Here is a 24,013-nt window from a genome sequence, read left to right as displayed (position 1 = left end):
CTTCTAGCGATTTGACAACGCTTGTTCCTTCTATTTCTTTGGATACCTGAAACCAGTTTTGGTTTGTCCAGCAGATTTATGAATCCTCCTAACTTTCTTCTCCCGTGCCTTCCTGCATATTGTAGGGCAGAACCACAGTTCTTTTATCTCAAGTGGATGTGTGCTGCTCTCTCCAACAGACTGCTATACACACTCCTTAGGCACAATGTTTTCGAGTAATCTTTTTGTGTTACATCCATGAGCAAGGTAACTTCTGTCATTTCTCCTGGCATTTCAGCTCCTAACTCCTGACAGGCTTGGAGTTAGATGTTACTGCAAAACAGAGTAACAAGGACAGAAGACAAAAAGCAAGCCTACACTCAGAGGCCTTTTTAACATGTAAATAATTTAGAATAATACCTAAAGTGTTTTTTCAATCTGGAAACTAATACAGTTCCTCAAAAGATTAAAATCCTGAGTCCAATTCTGTTGAGATAAATGCTTTGTTCTAGATATGTGGTAGCTCCACTGGCTTTATGGGAGCTATTTCTATGGGTGAAGGTAGGCACATCATGATATTTTTGAACTGTGTAATCACTATTTGGGTCATGACAGCTCAGCTTCTAGACTCTGAAACTGAATGTTTTCTGTTCTCAGCACGAGTGTTAGAGTGTTAGACAAGTGATACAGCTTTAAAACATTTATTCAGCACATATTCTATTAAAGGATGGCCATTTTAACCTGCTGGTTTGACAGTGGGAATTACACAGCTGTAACAGAAGAAACTTGCTGCAAGTGTCCTCGAGTTACTGTACAGTTTATTTATTATTCAGTAGTTAACCATCAGAGATGTATTATTTTTTTAATCATCTCTGGTCGTCTTAAGCCGTGGGGAGAAGCAGGCAGAGCTCGCTTCCCCTCATTCCTGACCTCCAGTTAGTTTGTGGAACAGTTCTTCATCCAGAGTTTCATTGTGGTCTTTGGAACGGGTTGACAAGAAGATGTAGCCCCCAATGTGCTCATGAATGATTTTGCAGTCTGCACTCAGACATGTGAAAGCAATAGACACGTTCTGATCAAACTCAATTCCAACCTAGAGAAAATACATACGGAGAAAGCAGGAATGGAGATAAACTGCATTGTTCTTCTGCTTCAACCTCAGAGAAAAAGTGAGTGTGAGAGTGCAGCTGGACACAAATACTGTGACAAAGCAGCACCTGCCGCTGCTAAGCAAGAGCTGTTAAGATTTCTGGGTCTCCAGTATGTCGAGGGTCTTAATGTTCTGTTCTGGCAGGGCCCTCTTGTGGTCAAAGGCTGTTTTGTCAGGCAGCAAAAAGTTTCAAATGATGTTTTTTTTCTCGTGGCATTTTAAGTGAGAACACTGAGGAGAGCAGAAATGGCACTTCTGACTCTTTGCACACTTAACCGATTATGTTTAATATTGTTGTTACATGCTGACTTCAAATCTGCCTCAGGGGCCAGGTTTTGCCTTCCAACTATTGTCAGTTCTAAAATCCAGCAAAGTGGGGTTAGTTGCTAACTGTTTTTTGCCTTTCTGAGAGCCATTACTTGCTCTGGCATGGGGTGTGCAGCAAGAGGGAGTATGTACTGAGCTCTATTTGATCTCTCCTGTCTCTTGCAGATGGATATGGAAAATGGTATAAGCAGGAACAGTTTCCAGACTGCTTGTATGTATTTGTATCAGCTTACACTACTAGATCCACACCATAATATACAATTTCAAAGGTGGCTTCAAACTTTGAAATCCAAGTGCTCCAGTAGGGTGCTGGGCAGCAGTTGGTTGCACAGAGCACCCAGGAGCAGAAGCACCTCGCTAGAAATCTCAGAATAGAGCATCTTTCTCAGGTCCATGTATGGACACAGGGGAGTTTTCAATCTCAGTCTGGGATATGGAAAACAAGGTGGGTTCTTGCATCCTCAGCCTCTAACAGAGACTAAATTGCTGCAATTTTGAGGATGACACATGAATAAAGAGGTATTTTTACAGACAAGAGATAACGAGGAGGAATTTACCTTCAAGTCTCTGTATTTCATCCCACCAAAATCAAGGGCAACTTGAAAAATCTTTGTAGGTAGATGTTAAACCAGAGAACTTTCAGTTTTCTGAACTTTCTCTACAGACTTGATTAAGGAAAAAAACCTATATTACTTCATAATAAATCAGAACACATTTTAAATTTCCTCACTGTGAGGTTTAAAAAGATTTCAACTGTCTGAAATGTAATGTCTGAATGCTGAGAGCTGTTGCCATTTTACCTGACGTATCTCCCAGTTGACATTCCACTGCTTCATGTTAGAGAACCTCCACGTTGTGATAGGGTCTCCTGTGGCTATATCGATTCTTATCAGCCTGTTGTAGGACACTCCAAGCACATCCTCTTTCTTGCTTCCTTTAAACCTGAAAAAAAACCCACACCAAACTTCTGAGCAGATTTAGTTTGCAGTGATTCCTGCCTAAAGATACACTTAATGTGCCCTCTTGCAAAGGTGCCAAAAAAAAAAAAGAAAATAAAAAAAAGTGGAAAAATTCACAACAGCCTGGGCTGGAGTAGGGCTTGGACTTTTCTTTAAGACAGTATTTGTAATAAAGCAAAGATGCAGCCTGGTGAACCAGGTGAAATAATGGGGCAGGCAGGTCTGGCTGAAGTTTTTCCAATTCGTTGTTGTCTGTTTTAAAAGTACTCTTCTGCCAAAATGCATGAATTTGATTATATTTGTACTGGAAAAGTGCCAATAATATTTTTCCTTTTGTCACTTCAATAATATTGAAATACACCTTGCACGTATTCTCATTTAAATTATATAAGCATATAAAAAAGCTGTTTTATATATCACTATTAACTCATCAAAACAACTCAGCAAAATAAGCACATTTCTGAGTAGCAGTAACATTACAAGATACTGAGACATATCAACTTTCTTGTAACTAGAGGTGAAAATGAAGTATAAGAACTTTTGTGAACAGAAATTTCTGAGCTGGAAAAAATGAGGGAAAGACTATCCAGATAAAAAAAAAATACCATTCACAAAAGCTGGAAAAAGTCTAACCTGGCTGCTGTTTATATTTTCTGCTTTTATCCTTAAACTTGTCCTGAAGGGGATAATGTGACCTAGACCACAATCAGCATCTTAATTAACTCCACCGCTGAGATACTGTCCATCAGCTTGCAGAAATAAACCACAAGATGTTTTACCCATCCTCTAAAATGTAAGGTTTTTGTTGTTGTTACAGAGTTAGTGCTGACTGATGGGGCAAAACATCTCTCTGTTAATTAAATACTGATAGGGAACATTCCTGGGCACTGAACTCAAGTGCCTGTTCTGTTCAACTGCTAGAAGAGCCCCAGGCACTGTTCTGGCTGCAAGCAAGCAGCACTCTCCCAAATGACTCCCAGGGCTCAGGAGCTGGAACATCCAGGCTTAGCTTGTGTTTACCAGCTCTGTGTTCACTACTAGCTCATGCTGTACTGGTGGTTTGCACCTGACTACTGGGTTTGGGGAAACAGGAGAGTTTGATAGTATGAATGTTTGCTGTTCCATGGCAGCTGGCCTGTGCACCAGAGTACGGTTACCAGCTTGTTCAGTTTATACTGCAGATGATGCCTAAGCAGCCCTTGGAGAGGTGGTAAAGGAGTTAAGGAGTGTGCCTCCCAGTATGACTGTGTCAGCACTCTTCATTCTTTTGGTGTTTTGTCTAGAGAAAAGGGTGCAGGTCAGATACTTCTGCAGAGCCATGCCATATTCAAGGGAAGTGTCTGGTGAAATTGCCTTTCTTGTGCTCTTCTAGACTAACCTACAAGACATTCTGTTTTCTTAAAGAAATGACAAAGAAATTATGCTTAGCAAAAGGCATGCTGTTGTATTCCGAGTGAGAAACTGAATGAAAAAGTATGCTGCAAGCCTGAGAACACCAACAAGATTTCCCTTTTTAAAAAGTATATATATTTTAGTGATTTTATGTCAAGAAGAGTTTAATCTTACTGATGTTATTTCAGGCAAAACCCAACAGGTCTGTGTGAAGGCAAACATAGTGGAGACCCTCATTATAGGAATGCAGTTACTGTGTGCTACTGCTATAGAAAAAAACAGTAGCATGGAAGTTACTACAGTTGAAAAAGGCCTGTGGGGAGAAAAATTACTAAGAGAATATTTCTATAACAAGGAATCAAGTAAATTCCTGAAGATCAGTGACTGTGAACAGCCTGACATTGCTGCAGCACTGTGATTACCTTACAATGTAGTAGGATAAGCCAAACTCGGGGAGGGACTGCCATGCTTGAATAAAACGCAGCTTTGCCTCCACTAGGGGCATCTGGGATACATTCTGGTGAGCTTCCAGAATACGAGCTGCCAACTGCAAAACAGCAAGAGAGAAAGTTTTCAACTGAACAAAAATATACATGCTTTCACTAAATCAAACAGCATTAGCTCTTATGCCAAGTTCAGCTATTTATTGTCACTGTTCATGCAGACCTACTGCAGAGACAACTTGGGGATAGACTTTGAGCTATAAGGGGAGAACAGCACAGGAAGGTCTCAGTGTTTTGTACTGCACTTAGGCTACTTCCAGTGTGCTCTAAGACGATCTTGTCCTTGTTTGCTGCCCACAGGCCCATTCTGTACTGGGAGCCTGCTGGCAAACAGGGAGGAAGTCTCTGGTTGTTTCCCTCTGCTGTCTGTGTCTTCTCCACTGGGCAAAAGTTTGAGATGGTATTATCAGGGCAAGGACTTCCCATGAGGTGATTCATAGTGTTATAGTGCTGCCGGAGCAGACTGCTACAGTGTAGCTTGCATTAGTGAAACCTGGCCCTTGGCTCTCTGCTGGCCAAGGCAATTGCAGAAGGCAAACATCTGATCTGCATGTTCATTTTCAGTAGGTTTTCCAAATTCAGCTATCCCAGAGCAACAGTTTGTTCTCATTCAGAACCTGCAGTGTCCCATGTCGGAATTTTGTTAGCCAATTTTTTTCATCATTCTTGTCTTGTATTTCTCCTCTGTCAACGTGGGCCTTGCTGTACTTGCTCTGGATTGACTCCATTGGCTGCAGCTGACCTGGAATGCCTCTGGAAAACAGTATTTCTGGAACGTTAAATGCTCTGCTAAAGCAGTTCCACGTAGCTGGAAATGAATTGCCACCACCCCCCAGGTGGGCAGGGCATGCTCGTAATTGAAGGCTGTGAGGGACGGAAGGAGCTCAGCAAACCCCTCAGGATTCTGTACCGATATACCATGTTACAAGCATCTTACAAGCTCAAGGTGCAGTGCAAGGGCTAAATACAAATGTATACACAGTAACTAAAGTCCCCTTCCTTGTAAGGCTGCTCTAGCTACTGTGCTCCTTATCTAGCCCTGACAGCAGACTGAAATGTGCAGTTAGCCCCTCTGAGTAGGTGATGGGATTTTATGGATGATGCTGATTACTTTGCTTGGAGACTATATCCTGCGCTCAGGTGGGCTGAACTCATGACTCAAAGGCACAGGTAATTAAATGGAGAGGAAGGAGGGGTACTTGGTTTAAAATGTAGGCAGAATTTTCCCTTTCTTTCTCTCTTTGATGAGACTTTCAGGGACAGCACCATCAGGAGAACATAATGAGTGACTTAGGAGGCAGTGTGGATGTAGGAGTACTTGGAAGAAGGGTTGAGAGAGCTGTCCCTGTGTTCAATTTAAAAAAGAGGCCTCTTGCTAAGCATCAAAGGGACAAATGAGTAATGCAAGATGATTCTAATGCATAGCCACATGGTTTACAAATGCTGCTTGGAACAAGTCTCATCCTTAAGCAGTTGTTTGCCTGGTGTTTGGAACAACCCATCCACAACAGTAAAGCCACGCTCAGTGTACCTGCTTAGACTTGTATTTTTTTGTGTAACGTAGTGAGACAAAACATTCTGGTTTCATATCTATGCTTTCTGGATCAGAGGTGGCCTGGGGAGACATAGTCCAGTTCTTCATCTTGAGAAATGAAAGGATCTTCTGAACCTCAGGATGGTAAGAGCTGTCAGCCATTGTTTTGCCTTTTGAGGCTAAAACAGAAGCAGCCATCCACCGAGCATATTGATTCTCCTGCAACAAATACAATTGTTGGTATTTCTGGACAAACTATTTATGAAGGTGGCTCAGACATCTTTCTCTGTACAATAAAACCACTGTGCTTAGTATGTGTGGACGTGTAGTTATAATAGCAACTAGTCCCTGATTGGACTAGTTCCGTCTACAGAACCAACCTGCAGAACAATTAGGTTTTAAAGTTGGAAAGCTCCTTATCTTGAAAGTGTAGTTATTTCTCTAAAAACAGATGCTTTCTTATGCCAAAGAATGTACAGTGTGAAACAGTTTTTGTTGTGTCCACAGCTAGCACTGCCATCAGCTGCAACTGCAGCCTATCACTGCTACGGTTACTAGAAAAGTTTTGGTATTTCATCCATGTGAAGATGTCTGGAAAATGGTGTGATGTGTGAGTTACTAGCTGGCAGAAAGAAATGCAATATTTTTGGATGTATTTGTTTGGCAATTTTGTGGCATGACTGTTCATGTAATGAATTTTTTTACACAACTTGCACTGACGTATTTCAATGCAAACAAAATACATTTAAATTAAAAGCAAATGTGAGATCCTAATCTTCATCTGTACACAGGGAGTTCTAATTAAGAAAGAGAACAAAAACTCGTTCTAAAAAAAGCTGAAACAAAATGTTGTAACTTCTTTTGATATTTTTGATAGTAGGGTCTTTTATTCTTTCCAGTAACTCTACTTGGAAACGGATGATAAAGACCATTAATGTCCATTTGTCCCATCACCCATTATGGTTTTGTTACACCACCACATCACTCTTAAATTTTAATAAACATGCAGATAATTAACTCTCTGGAGCATTCTTATTTTTCTACACAAATTTTAGAACAGGACTGTGGGTCTTCTAGACAATCTGCTAATAAACCTGGAATATAAACTTCCTCTCATTACTTACGTCATCACATCTTAAGTACACTTCATTCATGCCAGCAGCAACAGGAATTAGTAATTTGATTCCAAACTTCTTTGCTGCAACATTTACGTCTGGTACAACTTCACATCCTGGATCACAGAGAATGAGAAAGGAATGGATTTATTTAATTACTACATCACTACCTTTAAGTACTAGTTAATACTGAAAAACTGCACTTAATGGCTTTGCTTTAAAATTGAGAGCCAACTTTCAAAGGTGAGGCCTCGTGAAAGGTTTCTGTTCGAGTTCTGGCCTGGCTTGCCATGGCTGAATGCTTTGAGTTCAAAGTGCATGTTATTCACTATGGAAGAGAACAGATGTGGTGCTTTCAAAACTTCAGCCTGCTCTTACAAAATGCTCAACACTTAAAATGCAATGGTGATGATGAGACAGATGAGCACTTTTGGATATTTTACCCTAAATGACCTGAAAGCCTGGACTATATTTTCAGAAGCAACTCAGTACTGAAAATGGGACATAGGTGACTTCTGCAACAGAGCTAGGCATTTCAAGGATCCCAGAGATCTCTGGGACCCAGTGTTTCATGTTGATGGTGCTACTACAGGCTTTCTGGATCCAGCTGGAGTAAAGTTTATTCTAGGAGGAATCCTGGGCATCACTTATTTCCTGTTGATGAATATCTGATGTCCCCGCAGGAATACAGGTAGATGGTGGCTACATATAATGTTGGTGTCTGCCCTGTGTACAGAAAGTGTTTCTCTTCCAGAAGCACCTACAGCTGGCTGCAGCTATGGAAATCCCTATTTGTGAATCAGACAAGGCCCAGAGAACTTCTTGGAGGTGTTGCTGCACAGCAGTATAAAGGTACAGCATTCTGGCTCATCACATCATCCACAATGCTCTTCTACCAGAGTGTGTTTGCCACAGACAGAGGTGAGTAATAAAAGCATCACTCAGACATCACATTCTCTCCCTGATTCATCTTTACATGAACTCAGGGATACGTGCAATTTTACAAGCCAGGTCCAGATAATCTTGGGCTAAGCTACTGAATCTTTTCTGTTCAGGCTTCTTCTGAAGATTCAGTCTGCCTACTTAGGAGTATCAGTAACTGAAAAAGTAGTTTAAAGACCAAACACGACTGTGCATGCCTTGAGTCTTGCAGAGATTTCTTGGTGTACTCAGTTCATTAATGCAATATAAAACAGGAAAGAAAGGAGAAGAAAATGCCTACCTTTTAGGTTTAGTTTCTCTATGGGTTCTCCCTGTCCAGATTCTCTGTTTTTAAAATAAGATATGGAAGTATCTTTAAAGACAAACCAATATGGCTTGATAGTTTTGATTGACAGTCTTCTGGGCCTAAAAGAAAAAAAAAAACATGACAAATATACTAACATAAACTCAGTAATGCTGATGTAACCCACTAGTTTGTTCCTATGCGACAGAAACTTTTCAGCTTTTCCTTATCTAGGAAATTGGCACCCATCAAACTAACTTGTATGCACTGAATTGTAATGGGGTAGAGCCCATCTTTTTGGCTTTATCTGAATAGTATCTAGCACAACAAAAGTTTATTCCTTGACTAAGTTTCTGCAGCACTCCAAGAAATGGTAATAGTTGAAACCACCTTATTCAGCTCTTCACATCCATATATACATGGATTAATCCGTATTAGAATTATTTTACTTCACTTCAATACTTTGCTGATGCGAAGTGATTTTTTTCTAATAGTAGGCAGAAAAATCTCTACTTAGGAATGGTGAATTAACTGATGGATGCTAACAATTAAACTTAATTGTTGTGTCAGTTCCAGTAGGAGATAAAAATCATAATCCCACTAAGAATATTCCAACAAAACCATGGGGGAAAATATCTTAGATTCAGTATAGCTCAAGAGAGAAAAACAGAAGTCTTAGCACTGTTTTTGTGGTATTGTACTCTCTATTTAGTACTTGCCTTTACATCTAAGATGATAGTATAAATGCTACACAGCAAAGCAGTGATTTACTACCTGCTCTTGCCTTCTCTAGTGCCTTTCCAGAAATCCTAGTTCAGTCCTTTCTAGAAAATGCAGATCTTTAGGTTTAAATTCCAAAAACAACTTGAATTTTCAAAACTGCCAACTACTTTGGCTTTTAATTTTCCAATACAGGGACTTTCTGTTTTCAAAAATAAGAACTATGACATTTTCTTAGACTAAGAGAAGTATTCTTCTATTACAGTAACTTAATGAGTGCTTTCTGAAAGCTTATAATCAATTTTCTTTTTGAAATTGTATTATACTTCTCCACAACATTATCACCCACCTGGAAGCTGTATTATTTAGTGGTATGTACTCTGAATAATTTTGAGTAAAAGTTGACTTTTTATTTATTATAAATTATACTATATTATAAATATTTGTTATAGTTACATTTATGTGAATACATATATGTATATATGATATACAGAAGTTTGCTTTTAGGTTTACAACTAAGCACTAATTTTACTCCCAAAATGCTGTTGTTCCTTGAAAAAATGTTTTACAACTTAGCCAATCTCTACAATGTGTTAGGTTTAGTAAGTGATTAACTATGTCTGTAGGAAATGCTTAATGATGAAAAATAACCATTGAATGCTTTTAAATTGCTTTTAAACTGCTGGGGAAAACATAATCTAGTGTTAGCTGATGGACCTTAAAAGGCTTAAATTCCCTTTAATCCTAAGCCACCTTTGTCATGTTCATGTTGAGCACAATTTCCTAACTGGAAATTAACAACACTTAGCAGTTAACAACAGCTAAGAATTTTCATGTGCAATTTTCAGTTCGCTGATTACAAATATGACTTGTCAACAGAATGAATTAGTAGATATTCCTGTAATAGAAATCTTTATCCTTCTGAAACCTAAAGACTGCTTTGATGAAAGACACTGTAGACTTGAGGTAGTCATTTATATAACCCTTAAATCAAGATATTATAATGGGATCACGGAACTGTACTCCCATCAGCTTACTTATTCAGGTGAGGTATTGCTGAGTTGGTTTATTATACTTTTACTCCAACTTGAAATTCATTTTGATGTTAGAAGAAACAGACTCCACATCTGGTGAGAAAGGGGTAATATGTTTGCTTTGTTCCAAAAGGAAAAAAACTGCTCAAGGTCACCTTCAGAAATCCTTCTCAAGGAAAGCCAAAAGTTCCTTTCTGTGATTTTAATTGGCAAAAACGAATCAGTAAAACGTGATAGAAAACAAAACTGTAAATTATTTAGAGACAATGACTGATGAATGCTGGGAAAATACAGAGAAATATAAAGAGCCTAGACTTTTATCAAGCATAAATATAGATGCCATAGCACCCCAGAAGTTAGAAAGATTGGATGAGAATCTGCCTCAGAAGCAGTAAGAGAAAGATTTGAAGAGGGCAATCAATATTAGGCTAGTTAGAACTATCTGGTGTATTTGCTCGTTTATAACTTCAGGATCTACTTTAAGATTAGAATGCAATATTCAAGGGATCTCTTGTATGGTAAGCTTTTTGTTTTGTGTGTTTTATTATTAGTTTTAAGAACTCACCTAACTAGCCTGAGATAATCAGCAAGTTTCGGGATGTCTGTGATGTCCTCCTATCAGGAATAATCAGGAATAATTTTAGTACAATACACTTGGTAATTGTCTGTTAATTCTGTTAAGAAATCAGGAACTGGGAAAGCTCATCAGAGCCAATACATTTACTTGATTTGGTGACAGCAATTCTGGGATGCAAAAAGACATACCAAAATGTTACTTGATTTTCCACCTTCCAGTGTCACCTCCAGATTAGAAAGTGCAGCTTCTACTTCATCTACTTCTGATTCATTGGTGAAATCTTGTGTCTCTAATGATGATGATAACTTGCTTACGTGATACTAAAAGAAATCATCAAGAATCAGATTTGGATGGGCAAATTGATTCCAAATATCCATTAGTAACACAGAATCACAGCATATGAAAATGCCCTTTGGTCTTCTGGGTCTCGATTAACTGTGTAAAGTTCTGCAATGCAGAACCTCCTAAAGGGAAACAGTAAGTCCAGTGTCATTTCCACTGTTGCTGACGAAAGTTTCCCATTTTAATTGTTGAGATGTATATTCCTTCACTGTATAATCACCCCGTTCTGCATTCTGTGAGGCTGACTCTGCTAACATTTACATTCATAGTACTGTGACCTGTAAGTGCATCCATACCAGGTGGAAACTTGGCAGCTAAGTTCTGTGGTATTCCACAGAGGCAGGATGTGAATTTTTGGCAGCTTCATTTAAGTTTAAAAGGAAGGAATTTATTACTAATAAATTGTTGTGCCTTATTACCCACAGTTAGGGACCAGGCCGTGTTAAATCACAATGAATTTATATGTACTTCATAGCGTCTCCATCTTCACACTGTGTTATAAGGTTTCTTTTTTTTTTGTCTGTTGTGAACTTATTCATTTGTGTATTAGATGTGCAGGAGGAACACACGAAAGGGTGGTAGTTGGAATGAGAAGCAACACTTCACAGTAATCCCCTTCAGAATAGACTGGTGTCAAAGTAATATACTGTGTATGGTTAGCTTTAGCTCATGCTAGTAAATGGTTCCATGAAGTGTATATGTCAATTTGAGTAATGGTGTGCTGCCACTGAATTTATTTGTTTTAGTTAGTTGATGCTCCTTATTGTTTCTCACTCAAATAGGAGGCCCCCTGCCCAAGGAGATCTATTGGCCTGGGCTCTGCTCAAGTCCTGTCCTGGCTTGCGCCTGCCTTAAGAAAACAGGTTTTGCAGCTTGGATCAAGTACATGCCTGTAGCGCAGCAAAGATCAACATTTCTTCCTCCGTGCAGTCAATTTCTTCTAAGAGGATGGCCCAACGGGCTTGCTCATATATTTGGTTTATTCGCACAGCATCATACTGTAGCAAAAAAAAAAAGAACAACACTGGTCATTCATGACAATCAAGGTAGAGATGCAGATCAGCTGCAGCTGATCTAACATTGGACTGAAGCCATAGAAGTTGTTTCCTCCTCTCCCCAACTTCTGCCCTGCTCTATGTTCCCATCCTTCTCCTATACACACTCACATGACTGTAATCTCACAGCAACTCACTGATCCAACAGAAAATTAATGAGGACTCTGTGGCTGAAGTGGAAGGGAAGACTAAGACTTCCTTTTTTGTGGTAGTAGGTTTTGGACTGGATTTAGCCAAATGTGGAGCCACACTGAGAGTGAAAATAACAGCACATGGCTGACAGGAATGTGACATTCAGTAGCTTGCTACTGCCAAAAGACAGAAAATTTTACTCCTTACTTCCTGTCTTTTGCTTTTGGCTTTTTTGGTTCTGACTCTCCTCTTTCACTGGCTTGACATTTGTCAGATCCTGCTGTGAACTGCTTTAATTCACCATCCATTTTTTCAGTGTGGATTAGTTTAAATTTGTTTGGTTAATAAGCTGAAGTGAGTCATGGATACTCAAACTCCAGAGCTGGTGAAAGGTAGCTGACAGGAGGGTGAACCTGGGAGCACGACCTCTCTCTTTCAATAGCTTCAGGCTACCTAATAGCTCATTGCTATCCTAGGTTATTTTGTGGCTATGGCAAAGAATGGAAATGTCAGGGCTGCTGAATTTGAGGCTCCTATTTGATTTTTACTGCGGGTGGCATTTCACCTAAAACATATGACCTGAGCTAGAAAATGCCCTGCTAGGTGCAGGTGAGGTGCGTGAAAGAAATTTACAGAATTTACAGAAAATAATGATATGAATACCATTTCACATTGAACTCTTGATTTACGCGTGTCGCTGATCATAGTTCAATTTCTATAAATGTACCACCAAGGCCCTTAAAAACCCTGGCTTAATGAAACTGATTTGTAGTGGAAATAAACACAAATGAGTGCCAAACTGAGAAAAACATTTAAGTGATTGTTGATAAGTAAGTCTTGCTTTTAAATGAGACTCGATTACTCTTACTGAGCTTTCCAGAAGTACTTAATCACCCAGATATATTGAAACTAATGTGATTTAAGTGGCTTGGAGCTTCAGAGGACTTGAGTCCAGAAAAGCAGAATACTCATTGAAGGGCAGTTGAACATAAATGTCACATTCTTGCCTATTTTCAAAAATATGGCTTATACTTTGAGATCATTTAGGTTTAGTTTTTCTTGTTAGAAATGAAGTGGTAAGCAAACTGTCCTCTCCAGAAGGGAGCTGTTTCTGGTGCTCCTCAGATCTCATCTTAATACTTAAGATCTTATCACATGTAAAGAATGGTAATTCTGTGTCTAGAGGGGAAAAGTGCAGCCATAGCTGAGGGGCAGAATTAGAATTTGATCTCTGAAAGGCCTGTAACAAATCCTAGCTAAAATTCACTATCCTTGTGCTACATCTCCTTGACATGAAAGCAGTCAAACAATGAGCAACAATAAAAACAAAGCTCTTACTTTTGGATTCAAATCAAAGAAAGTGTAATATTTAAAGCGTAGAAGAAGCTGATCATCCTCCATAATGCCTTGTTCCATAAGTGATCGAGATGAATCTAGCCAGCTGTGGAAGAAAACAACTCTCAAATTCATTTGTAAAGGAAAACTGTCACACCTGCAAAGCTCCAGTGTAGTTATCAAGCAGAAATGGTAATGAACAGCTCAAAGTCTTGCAAGTCAGGAAAAATTCACATTTCAAGTCATAACTTGAGAAAGTGGAATATTCATAGAGATTTCCAACTTTCATTGTGTAAACACAGTACCTAATATCTTCCTTTTTGTTTTTTTTCTTGACAGCTATTCAGAACATCAGGACTAAATGCCAGAAACTGAGCAGTAAGTAGTCATAGGGGGAGCTATGCCAGTAAGACTATTTCTAACTGACCTCCAGAAATGGGAATTTAATTCGCGTATCTTTAGAACTCTTGCTTTTAATTTCAGTATTTGCTGTTTTATAATTCCAGCTACTTTTGCCCTTTAGTAAAATCCAGTGACAATATTAAAGTTACTGTTAAATGCCCCATAGATCTCAAACAGGAAAATCCAAGCCTACGGGGGCAATCCTCTTGAACACTTGCATCACTAAACCCCCTAGCACACTGCATTCTTCTGTGCTGTTCAATAAGCAATGCTTGCTTTTGCAAAATTCAAGAACTCACATATTCTTAATTCATCAAACCTTACTGAATTTATCCACATGTATACTTCCACTGTCCCTTTGAAGTCTTCAGAGTTAGCTAACCAGTCTTTTGGTATACCCACAGTGCTACTCACTTTAGTGGATTTACTTTCATCTAGCATCATTCAGTTTGAAGCCTGCACAACCGTATCATTCATCACTTTAAAACAAGATCATCTGATTCTGAGTAAGGAAAGAATGTCAAAAATAGTCTAAGTATTTTCAAAACAAAACCTAGATCAAAGCACGTTTATAAGTATAAATACAGCCATTTATCAGGCTTTTGTTTTCAAGGTCTAGTTTGCCTTTAATAAGCTGCACTAATGCCACCTCTGTTCCAGAGAAGCTTCCAAAGAAGTCTGAGAGCCGTCTTACCCTGCATTGAGTTTGGCTTTGTCAGCTAAAGTCCGAGGCTGATACATCTCTGCTAGTGTTTCTGGAGAACAGTTGGGATGACTGAAGGCAAGGATGCTGCAGTTCTGCTCAGTCAAGGGACTATCACTGAACCAAGTGATTGTAGAAGAAGCTGGTGTTCCACTGACGGGATCGTAAGTGGGCGTCATGGTTTTACTATATAAACCTGGACTCGCTGCAGGTTAAAGCAGTAAAGTATTATTCCAAGGAAAACTGCCTTCAGACTTAAGTAGTCCACCATTTTTCATTACAAAAGATTAAGTAACCTTTTTCTTTTGAGACACTGCTATCTCTGCTGTTTACAGCAGCCTTTTACAGGCCAAGTGCCCTAAGGGATAGAAGTGCTTTTCCTTCTTCTGTGAGGTGATCTCATTTGTGTTAGGCACAGGAAGCACTCTCGTTTTTTTTATTTCTCTTTTTCCTTGCAGACTGCCAAAACTGTCAATTTTTTAAAGACTGGTCTCACATTTTTAAAGAGCAGCAGCACATCCTGCATGCAAGGCCACAGCTGATCACCTCTTTTGTGGTACTGTCTTTCAAACAACAGTGGAAAGTAAAACATTTACACAATAGAATGTAAATATACTGGGAATTTCTTGAAGCTACTGATTTCAACTCAGCTGTGTCTCTGTGACTACAATCCTACTCTGAACTGCTCTCCCCGGTTTTAGTTGCATAACAGAATTCCTTCCTCTTTTTTATTTTCAGTCAGAAGAATAAAATTATACTAGTTTCTCACTACCTGATAATCCAGAACTCACTGGAGAGTTGCACAAGTTTAAAATGTCCTCTGTAACCAGTTCTTTGCTGTTCTTATCCTTTTTCTTCTTTTTTCGGAGTGTATCTTCTGACTGTTTCAACAATGAGAGCTCTTCTGACCGTCTGATATCTACAGCGGCAATTTGGGAAATGAAGCAACATAAAATGTTGGAAGCTTAGAAGACTACATCCAAAAAAACCCAACAACCAACAACCCACGATTAGTAACAACATTTGGGCGAGCTCCATGTTGCTCTCTGAACCTTATTTTTGTCAGTTTGAAATGAGCACCCTTGGAAAATCCAGTAATTCAATAACAAGGCCAAGAGCCTGGGCAGAGAGGGTGAGTTCTACCAGCATTTAAGCCTGCTTTTTTTAGCAAGTGCCACTATGTTTTAGAATATGAGCGTAAATCATACATTTAATTGATGTTATGCCTGAAGGTGGTTGCAGAGCCTTTAGGGAAAAAACCTCTTTCTCCCTAAAGGCTCTGCAACCACCTTCAGGCATAACATCAATTAAATGTATGATTTACGCATAAGCAAGAACAGAAATGGAAACACTGTATTTGAAATTCACTCCTTCTTTTTTTTTGCTTAAGAATTTCTTATTTTACCTACAAGACTGTGTCTTGTTGATACTCTATTCCCTACTGCACTACTGATTCAGACGTGTTATCAGTTGCAAATCTGAAGGTTGTGCAAAATACTTTCATCTTGGGTAAGCAAAGACATTTTAAACTCTGCTTATATATGAGAAGAGTTAGAAGATTTAATCTGGAAGGAAAACATAGATAGAAATATTTAATTAAGCCAAATGTCAGTTGAGCAATTATGTCATTTTTATCAGAGTTGTTAGATGTAATAAATGCATACTATCCCTTCCACGGTCCACTGCTAGAAGATGAAATTGAAAGCTACGCTGTGGTCAGCGTATCATAGAATAGCTTAGGTTGGAGGGGACCTTAAAGATCATCTAGTTTCAAACCTCTGCCAGGGTTGCCAACTGCTAGATCAGGCTGCTCAGGGCCCCATCCAACCCAGCCTTGAGTGCCTCCCGGGTTGGTATATTCACAACCTCTGTGGGCAACTTGCTGTTCCAGTACATTGCCACCTTCCAAGTAAAAAGATTCTTCCTAACATCTAACCTACATCTTTCTTCTTTCAGTTTAAAGCTATCCCCCATTGTCCTATTGCTATCAGATCAGGTAAAATGACAGATCCCCTCCTGCTTATAAGCTCCTTCAACTACTGGAAGACTGCAAAGAGGTCTCCCCAGAGCCCTCCTTTCTCCAAGCTAAACAAGCCTAACTCCCTCAACCTGTCTTCATAGGAGAGGTGCTGCAGCCCTTTCATCATCATCTTCGTTTTCTCCTCTGGATCCACTCCAACAACTCTGCATCCTTCCTGTACTTGGTGCCCCAGCCTGGATGCAGTACTCCAGGTGGGACCTCACAAGGGCAGACCAGAAGGAGACAACCCCCTCCCTCTGCCCCCTGGCCACCTCTCTGTTGATGTAGCCCAGGATACAGTTAGCCTTCCAGGCTGCAAGGGCACACAACTGGCTCACATCCAGTTTCTTGTTCATCAGGACCCCCAAGTTCTTCTTCTAGTATCTGTACTTGTATCTGGGACTGCCTCAACCCAAGTTCAACACTGTGCACTTGGCCTGGTCAAATTTCATTAGGTTCTTATGTGCCCGCTTCCGCACCACTCAGTGTGTCAACAGCAAACTTGCTGAGCATGCACTGGATCCCAAAAGTTGAAGTTTCTTCCGAAGATGAATGTGTCAACAGGATAAGCTTTTAAGATCTAAATTAAAACAGGGATCAGATGTATCCTAAAATGAAAAGATTCCAAAGACTGTTTGTGGACTCAGCTTATTCCTGTTGGGCACAGACATCTGACATGCTGCAAAATTTCATCTTGCGATGGAAGTGCTCAGTGATGGGAAAGAACAGAGACGGGGTAATACAGTGCTGCAGCACATTCATTACTTATATGGAGAAGCTGGGTAAGCTCTGACCTGAAGAGACTAGAGTTTTAAATGCTGAAAACACTCCTACTGAGGTAAATATATATAACCAATTTACCAAGATGAATATCATCTTATAGATGTTATTGCAGGTAGAAGATGGATTGACATCAGTAAAAATGCCTGTGTAAAAATCTGCTCTAAGAGATCAGTACATTCACGCTCCTAGTCAGTGGCTCAGAAGAAGCAGGACTGAGTCCTGCCTAAAGAGGACAGGGATCCATACAAAACCGTCTCACTATCCAGTACTCTTGCAGTTCATTTCTGACACCATTTTCAGCATTTATCACAATGGGAATCACTGGCATACATTGGATACTAAAACCAGAATACCTGTCTTTTCATCCTATCTCAATTCAATCAAACTTTTCCTTGAACTAGCAGGGAGTAAGGATTTTACACGAAAACAAAGCCACCTAATAAAATGCTCCAGCTAAGCTGCCAGAGGAGATTTAGCTTTACTTACTGAGGATTTTGCAGATGTCGCTGACAGCTTTGAATACCACAGAAGAAAAGCTGACTTTCAGTCTCACGGTCTTCATGTTTGGCAAGCGAAGCCTCAGCATTTTGTGCTGAGTAGTGAAGAGCAGCTTAGCATCTGCCTGTACCCCGCATTTATCAAGAGTCCAGTGGGTTTTCAGTAGCCAGCACTTCTTTTGCTCCCACCAAAGAGCATAGTCTGACCAATCTTGTGACACTTCTAGAAGAAAAACAGTGACGATGTGGTTCTTAGTAATTTAGGTAAGTAATACACTAACAAATCAGCTTTGTAACAGTACACTGCAAATGGGAGAATTTACTTATATTAAAATTATAGTTCCAGTTCCTCAGACCTACACCTCATTTGCTGAATACTTGTCGCAGGTGCTGGGATTTAACTTTGTTTTCCCTGAAGAGTTAACCTAGATGCTGACTGTGGCACTGCTTTAATGTTGCTAATATCCACAGGGAAAGCTCATCTCCTGAATCTGGTGCTATGCGTGGTCCAACACTTCTTGGATTGTGCTGGGATATGGAATAATAACAAGGGTAACGACTGTGCAACTCCAGTGTGAGCTCAAAATACCTAGTATGCACCCAGATGGACACAAGGTCTTCCACAATCTCCTGCAAAGCACCTCTGAACAGATTGCCTCTTTAGTCTTAAGAACCAGCAATAAGTTCCTTGAGGTTATGGTGACACACAGCTAAGGGCTGTTTCAGTCATTCAGCTCTCCTCTGTAGCTGCACAGTTGAAGTTAACAAGGATGCTCACAAGAACAGGAATTACTACGTTGGCAGTAAACCCTGTACCGATCAGGAGAGTGTTAACAAGCTCTAACAAATAAGATGACCTCTATCACATAGGATACAGAAACTTGTAAATGAGGTAGAAACTTTTAAGGGAGGTAGAGTGAGTATGATGTGATATGGTACAGATAAATCTGTCTGTGCAGAAAAGCAGGCTGATGAGGCTGACCAAGGACTGCCAAGGGTTGCCTACAAATGCTTCTCAGTGAAGACAGCCACCAAAAGATAACTGGTTTGTTTCACTAATATAGACTATATAGTTTTGATTAAATAAGAACATTGGTGTCTTCTGTACTTCGAAAGCATGCAGAGAAAAGCCCTGAATCAAGAACAGATAGAGACTGCATTCATGAGTTACATGAAGAATTTTTGGAGGGGGAGGACAACTGCTTTTGTCTGATTGGTTTTTGAGCCCTTAGCTATTCTGACATGAAAGATGTCAAAACCTTGACTACATGAGACTGAAAAGCACACACATAAGGAAAGAGACAAAACATTGCTGCTCTTAGTTCCAGGGGGAATTCTGAGATTAAACTGATTAAAGGAAAAAGGCACGATTTTAATAACACCATACAAATGAAACGGTCTTTACTCACTGATTTTTTCTACTAATTTCAGCATCACTCCTCCAATATGAAGGTCCCCTGTGACCTGTAGTGGAAATTCCTTTTGCTCCTCATCGCACTGATGATCAACTATCACCGAGAGGTCCCAGGTGTTAGACCCGTACGCACTTGAGGAAATCATTTTCCAAAGATCTGTGTAAGCTCTGCAAAAACCAAAACAAAAAGGATATTTTTTCCTCTACTCTACTAATGCATATCTTCACGGTCTCAAAACACATCCATGTTGCCAAGATTTCACAGCAGCCTTAGTAGGAAATTCAGATGTGCTACCTTGTTACCTCTGAACTAAGCTCTGTTCTTTTGATTATCTTTCAAGACAGACATGGGATTTTTTTTTTAAATTCTGGATGTATTTTTTTCCCCTAATTCAAGCATCTCCTGTTGGGCAGAAAGAGCCCAGTTTCATACCAGTTTCCCCACTGCCAGTCAGGACACTGCAAAGCCTGTAGCTGTAGGTGGAATCAGTTCTGGCAATCTATCCAGTGAACAGAGGAATTTTGTTGACTTTTACACTCACAGCTGTAATTTTCACTGCAAATAGAAGTTTATGCTTAGAGCAAAAGGTGGAAGGGTTCTACCAGAGTATTTTACCTATTAGGGTAGATGTGAGTGGGAGGGTACAAACAACTTTAATGGCTCTCTGCCAGCAACATCAAGGCACGAAACAGCAGTTCCAGCTGACTGTCTGCTTGTGCAGGGATGAAAGCACATATCCTGTCTCAGCATGGTGAATCACCTGAGATCCCACCATGCTCCTGCCAGGACAGGTACTTAGTTATCGTGCCAAGCCAAACTAGAAGAGATGCTCAAAGTAGAAGCAAAGTAGGTTATCATCAGTAGAGTTCTGCTAATTAGTGAAGAAGGAGCTCGTAGGTACACAGTGCCTGATGCTGCAGGAAGCACCTGGAATATTTAACCAGTGAAAGAAAGTACCAAATTAGCACTCAGTGTCCCATCAAACTGAGCCCTAAGAAACAAACCTTTACAGTGGAAATTTTAGCAATAGAGTGGATAACTTCCATTTCCATTTATCACAGGCTTTCAGTAATGTCTGAGAATTCAAGTCACAAAGACTTTGGACTATGGTGCTGTATACAGACAGCTTGAACATATAAATTAACTAGTACTTGTTTACAAAGAAGGCTACAGGGGACACAGCAGTGCTAACAGACTTCTGTAGATCTTTAAAAAAAAGTATTTAGTAAGTTAAGTAGTTTAGCTTAACTTAGGTCAAAACAGAAAATCAAGGACCATTCCCACAGGGGAGGAGTGACAGAAGGAATGACCCTTTCTAGGACCAACCACAGGACAAAAGAAGACATGTTTAGGCTACATGAATGTAAAATGAAGCTAAGGGTTAAATACTTCATGCCTAGAAACAGGGTTTTCTAGTTTTTATTCCACCTATGCACCAAATTCATAATAAAGCTTTATGTTACAGATGAGATAACAAAGGAGGGTTTTCGTGCCAAAAGATACTATGTGAAGGCAGAGCTGAGTTCAATGTTCAGAGGTTCCCTTCCAGAGCACAGAGGCTCAACAGCCTGTTACAACTTAATCTTCTCCAGACTTTCAAATGTGTTTCCTAGCTTCTTACAGCTTAAGAATTTCAATAGGAAGACTTCTTATTTTTTGTTAAATTACTTAATATGCACTATTTGTATTACAGAGTACAGTGTAAAGTCATCTAACCATTTCAGTCAAGTTCTTTGAAAATCTGTTCTCAGAATACCAACGTTGCAGACTTGGTTTCTTGAACACCTTTGGGTTGAGGCCATACCTCATGGCAATCCTTTTGATATAAAATTGTATATCTAAGGGATAACACAAATTTGGTGGCAGTGACAAATCTACTAATAACAAAAAGTGATTCCAAATGTAGAGGCAATGAAAATGTGTTAAGATTTGATTGATGCCAAAAGAAAATGAATAACATAAAGGAAACAACCTGTCCGGCTCAAAGCCATCACTGATAAGGCTTTCCTTAATGTCCAATGACTTTCCCCTAAAAGGAGTTTTACTGGAACAGCACTGGGAGTCTGCCCTGAATGGCTAAAATCTTGACTTAGAACAGAGAGCTCTAAGCTCAGAACATCAAGAGGCCATTTACGCTGAGGAACAAATGCTATTGTTATGCTCTTGCATGTGCCAGCCTACACCTTTTCACCAAATAGTTACTAAACTAAAAACTAACAAGGGCTGGTACGTATCCAAGTTGTTTGTTTTGTCTTGGTAAATAGGCATCGTGCTGTACACTGGAAAACACTACGGCTGTACAGCCTCTGGGATGGAGCTGGGATTTTGAATTTGTGCTGCTGTGTACTACTTGGATTTAATAGCTTAGGTATGCTTCAGACGAGGGCTCTGTGACCCTCTTGGAGGCAGTGTTCAAGAGCTCCTGAGCCCCGGCTCAACACAAGGGAGGAATACAATGCACAGGAGATCAGTTGCTGCCATCACACTTTATTCACAATGGTAGCAAAGTTGGAACGCCACCAGTCACACTCCTGAGCATCCACAACAGCATTAACATACACAAAAATCGACAGCTGGCTAAGCATAACGACCCCGGGATTTCAGTTCAGGAGCACAGCTATGAAATCTGGCAGAGCTGCAACTTTTGCCTACACTTCAGCCTATCGTGAGACAGTACAATTACCGAATGTCTCATCCTTTCAGCAAAACCCTACGGGTAACTTCTTTTTAAACTCCCCTTAGCTTGCCAATCCAATTCTGTGTACAAATGCTTGCGCTGGTGTGGGTGAAAATGAGCACCCGAGGGCTGGGCGAGACTCGCTCACACTGCGGCTTGCAGGGCCTGGAAAACCATGGCCTGGGAGCAGCTAATTCTGGCACCCCGTCATTCCCCGAAGCTGCTCTCCTCCCCACTTCCTCCTCGAGAGGTTTTCGTTTGATGATAAGAAAACACAACCACCAGTAAATCTATCAGAGAACAAAGCCCAGTCTCAAGAAAAGCGGCAAACCATGGGACAGGCAGGGGACGACCGACTGCCGCGCATTAAAAACAAGAGAAACCACCCGAAGTGCCGTGCGTGCCCCGCGCCCCGGAGCTGCACGTGAGCGCTGGACGTGCTGGCGGGCCGCAGATTTTTCGCCGCGTCGTTCACCCCGCACGCAGCCCGGGCCTTGGAGGAAGTGCCAGCCCGGCGATTAAAACAGCTCCGCGAGTAATCACAATCACAGACTCAGCCGATCCCACGCTCGCCGCCGCTGCTCCGCGCCCCTCGGCCCCGGCTCGGAGCGCCCCGCCGCCCCCCGCCCGCGCCGCTCCCCGTTCTCACTCACTCGGGCCCGGCCGTCCCTCACCTGCCCGCCCGGCTCCTGCTCCCTCCGCCCGCACCTGGCGTCTCAGCGCCGGGAGGAGGAGCGGCGCCCTGCCCGGCCCTACCCGCGCCGCGGCGGGGGCCCCGGGGGCTGCACCGCTCAGGGAGCGGCCCCGCTCCCGCCCCCTCTCCGCGACAGCCAGCCGGCTGCAGCCCGGGGCCGGGCAGCGCGTCCCTGCCCCGGCCTGCCCTGCCCTCCGCCCCGCTCCCTGCGCCTGGCGGGCAGCGACGAGCCGGATCGCGGTGCCGGCGCTGCGCTCCCGAGGGGCGGGCGGCTTCTCTCGGCGCGGGGCTGCGCCGTGCTCCGGCCTCATCGCTGCCCAGCGTGGGCCGAGGGGCTGTCTGTTGCTTGCAGGCGTCCAGAGAGCGCTAGGAAAACGACCGAAACGCCCACCTTGACTCTTTGCTCTTGAAAATAGTGAGCGCCAACGAGTCTGAGTGGCAGCCGCGGTCGTAACTTGGCTCTGCTTACTGTACTGTCGAGGCCGGCTCTCTGAGCCGTGAGGAAGGCCACCGTGGGGAAGTTGATAGCCGCCCTCGTGAGCGGGGAGCAGAAAGCCATATCTGGAATGCTGCCTATCTCGTCATTAGGAAGCGAAAGCAGGTGCAAAGAAACCATAAATACGATGCACAAGTTAATATTTAACATCAGAGTAACTTTTAAAAAGCTATGACTCTGGATCCAGTTGCTGTTTGCGAATGTTGCGACTCAGATAAAAGCTGCTTTGAAGTGGCTGCAGATAAAAGCTTTCCTTTTGTTCTGAAAGGCTTCCTGCAGGAGTTGGGTGCTGGGTGCGGAGCTGGGAGGTGGGACAGACCAATGCCCCCAGCACGAACCTGGGGCCTGTGCCCGTGGGAAGGCTCAATGGGGAGCTCTGCCTGGAAGTGGGCATTGAGTGCACCCTCAGTAAGTTTGCCGGTGACACCAAGTTGGCTGGAATTGTTGAGGAGTTTGAGACCGTTGATTACTGGGGAGAAGAGTTCAGTTCTGAGGGTGAAATGCCAGAGAATAGAAAGGTGTGTTTGAAGTGTATTTGGTAGACAAAGTGAGTTCGATTGACTGGAAGCAAATAAATGCTTCTCTAAAATGCAAATTCTCACAGAAAACTTTTCTTCCCTTAAACTTTTCATGTCCTTGGTGTGTGTAGTGACTGGGTATAACAGAGTGGGGGGAAAAAATGATGGGAGACAAATGGAGAAAATCAAGGAAAATGTTCTTTCGAATTGAACTCACATCCTGAAAAATGAGTCCCCAGAGACTGGAGAGGTAGAAGGGATGCATCTCTGAAACTGTCGGGAGCAAACAGCTACTCTTGTTAGAACAAAGCAGATATGAAGTAACTGAATCACAGATAATATCATATATCTTTGGTCCCTTTATTGCTGCCATAGATTCACCCACTGAACTGCTCTAGCAACGCTGACCTTCTTAGATTGCAAGCACAT

General features: G+C 41.4%; 1 protein-coding gene across 1 annotated transcript; it reads right to left on the bottom strand.

Annotated features, from left to right (window-relative positions):
* Window positions 1-679: 679 nt before the first annotated feature.
* FERMT1 (FERM domain containing kindlin 1) lies at window positions 680-22,616 on the bottom strand. The gene is made up of 15 exons (XM_065747386.1): window positions 22,530-22,616; window positions 19,194-19,366; window positions 17,774-18,007; window positions 15,257-15,403; window positions 14,476-14,689; window positions 13,383-13,485; window positions 11,748-11,855; window positions 10,704-10,835; window positions 10,504-10,553; window positions 8,182-8,306; window positions 6,969-7,075; window positions 5,842-6,063; window positions 4,230-4,354; window positions 2,257-2,398; window positions 680-1,072 (listed from the first exon to the last, which is right to left on the bottom strand). The coding sequence occupies exons 2-15, from the start codon at window positions 19,342-19,344 to the stop codon at window positions 899-901; spliced, it is 2,034 nt and encodes a 677-aa protein (XP_065603458.1). The 5' UTR covers window positions 19,345-19,366; window positions 22,530-22,616; the 3' UTR covers window positions 680-898.
* Between the last annotated feature and the right edge of the window lie 1,397 nt (window positions 22,617-24,013).

The sequence above is a fragment of the Cyrtonyx montezumae genome, unplaced genomic scaffold, assembly GCF_038088225.1.
Source record: "Cyrtonyx montezumae isolate F1298 unplaced genomic scaffold, pur_monq_1.0 scaffold_0, whole genome shotgun sequence".
Taxonomy (NCBI): domain Eukaryota; kingdom Metazoa; phylum Chordata; class Aves; order Galliformes; family Odontophoridae; genus Cyrtonyx; species Cyrtonyx montezumae.
The sequence above is the reverse complement of the archived record's forward strand: the minus strand, read 5'-3'. Positions and strand labels throughout refer to the sequence as shown.

Excerpts from the sequence above, each read along its gene's own strand:
- FERMT1 (XM_065747386.1), bottom strand. The coding sequence starts at position 19,344 with ATGATTTCCTCAAGTGCGTACGGGTCTAACACCTGGGACCTCTCGGTG. Across the intron at positions 14,690-15,256 it reads AGTGAGTTCTGGATTATCAG|CGAGTCCAGGTTTATATAGT; the intron begins GTAGTGAGAAAC and ends TTTAACCTGCAG. Across the intron at positions 2,399-4,229 it reads TTATCCTACTACATTGTAAG|GTTTAAAGGAAGCAAGAAAG; the intron begins GTAATCACAGTG and ends GTTTTTTTTCAG.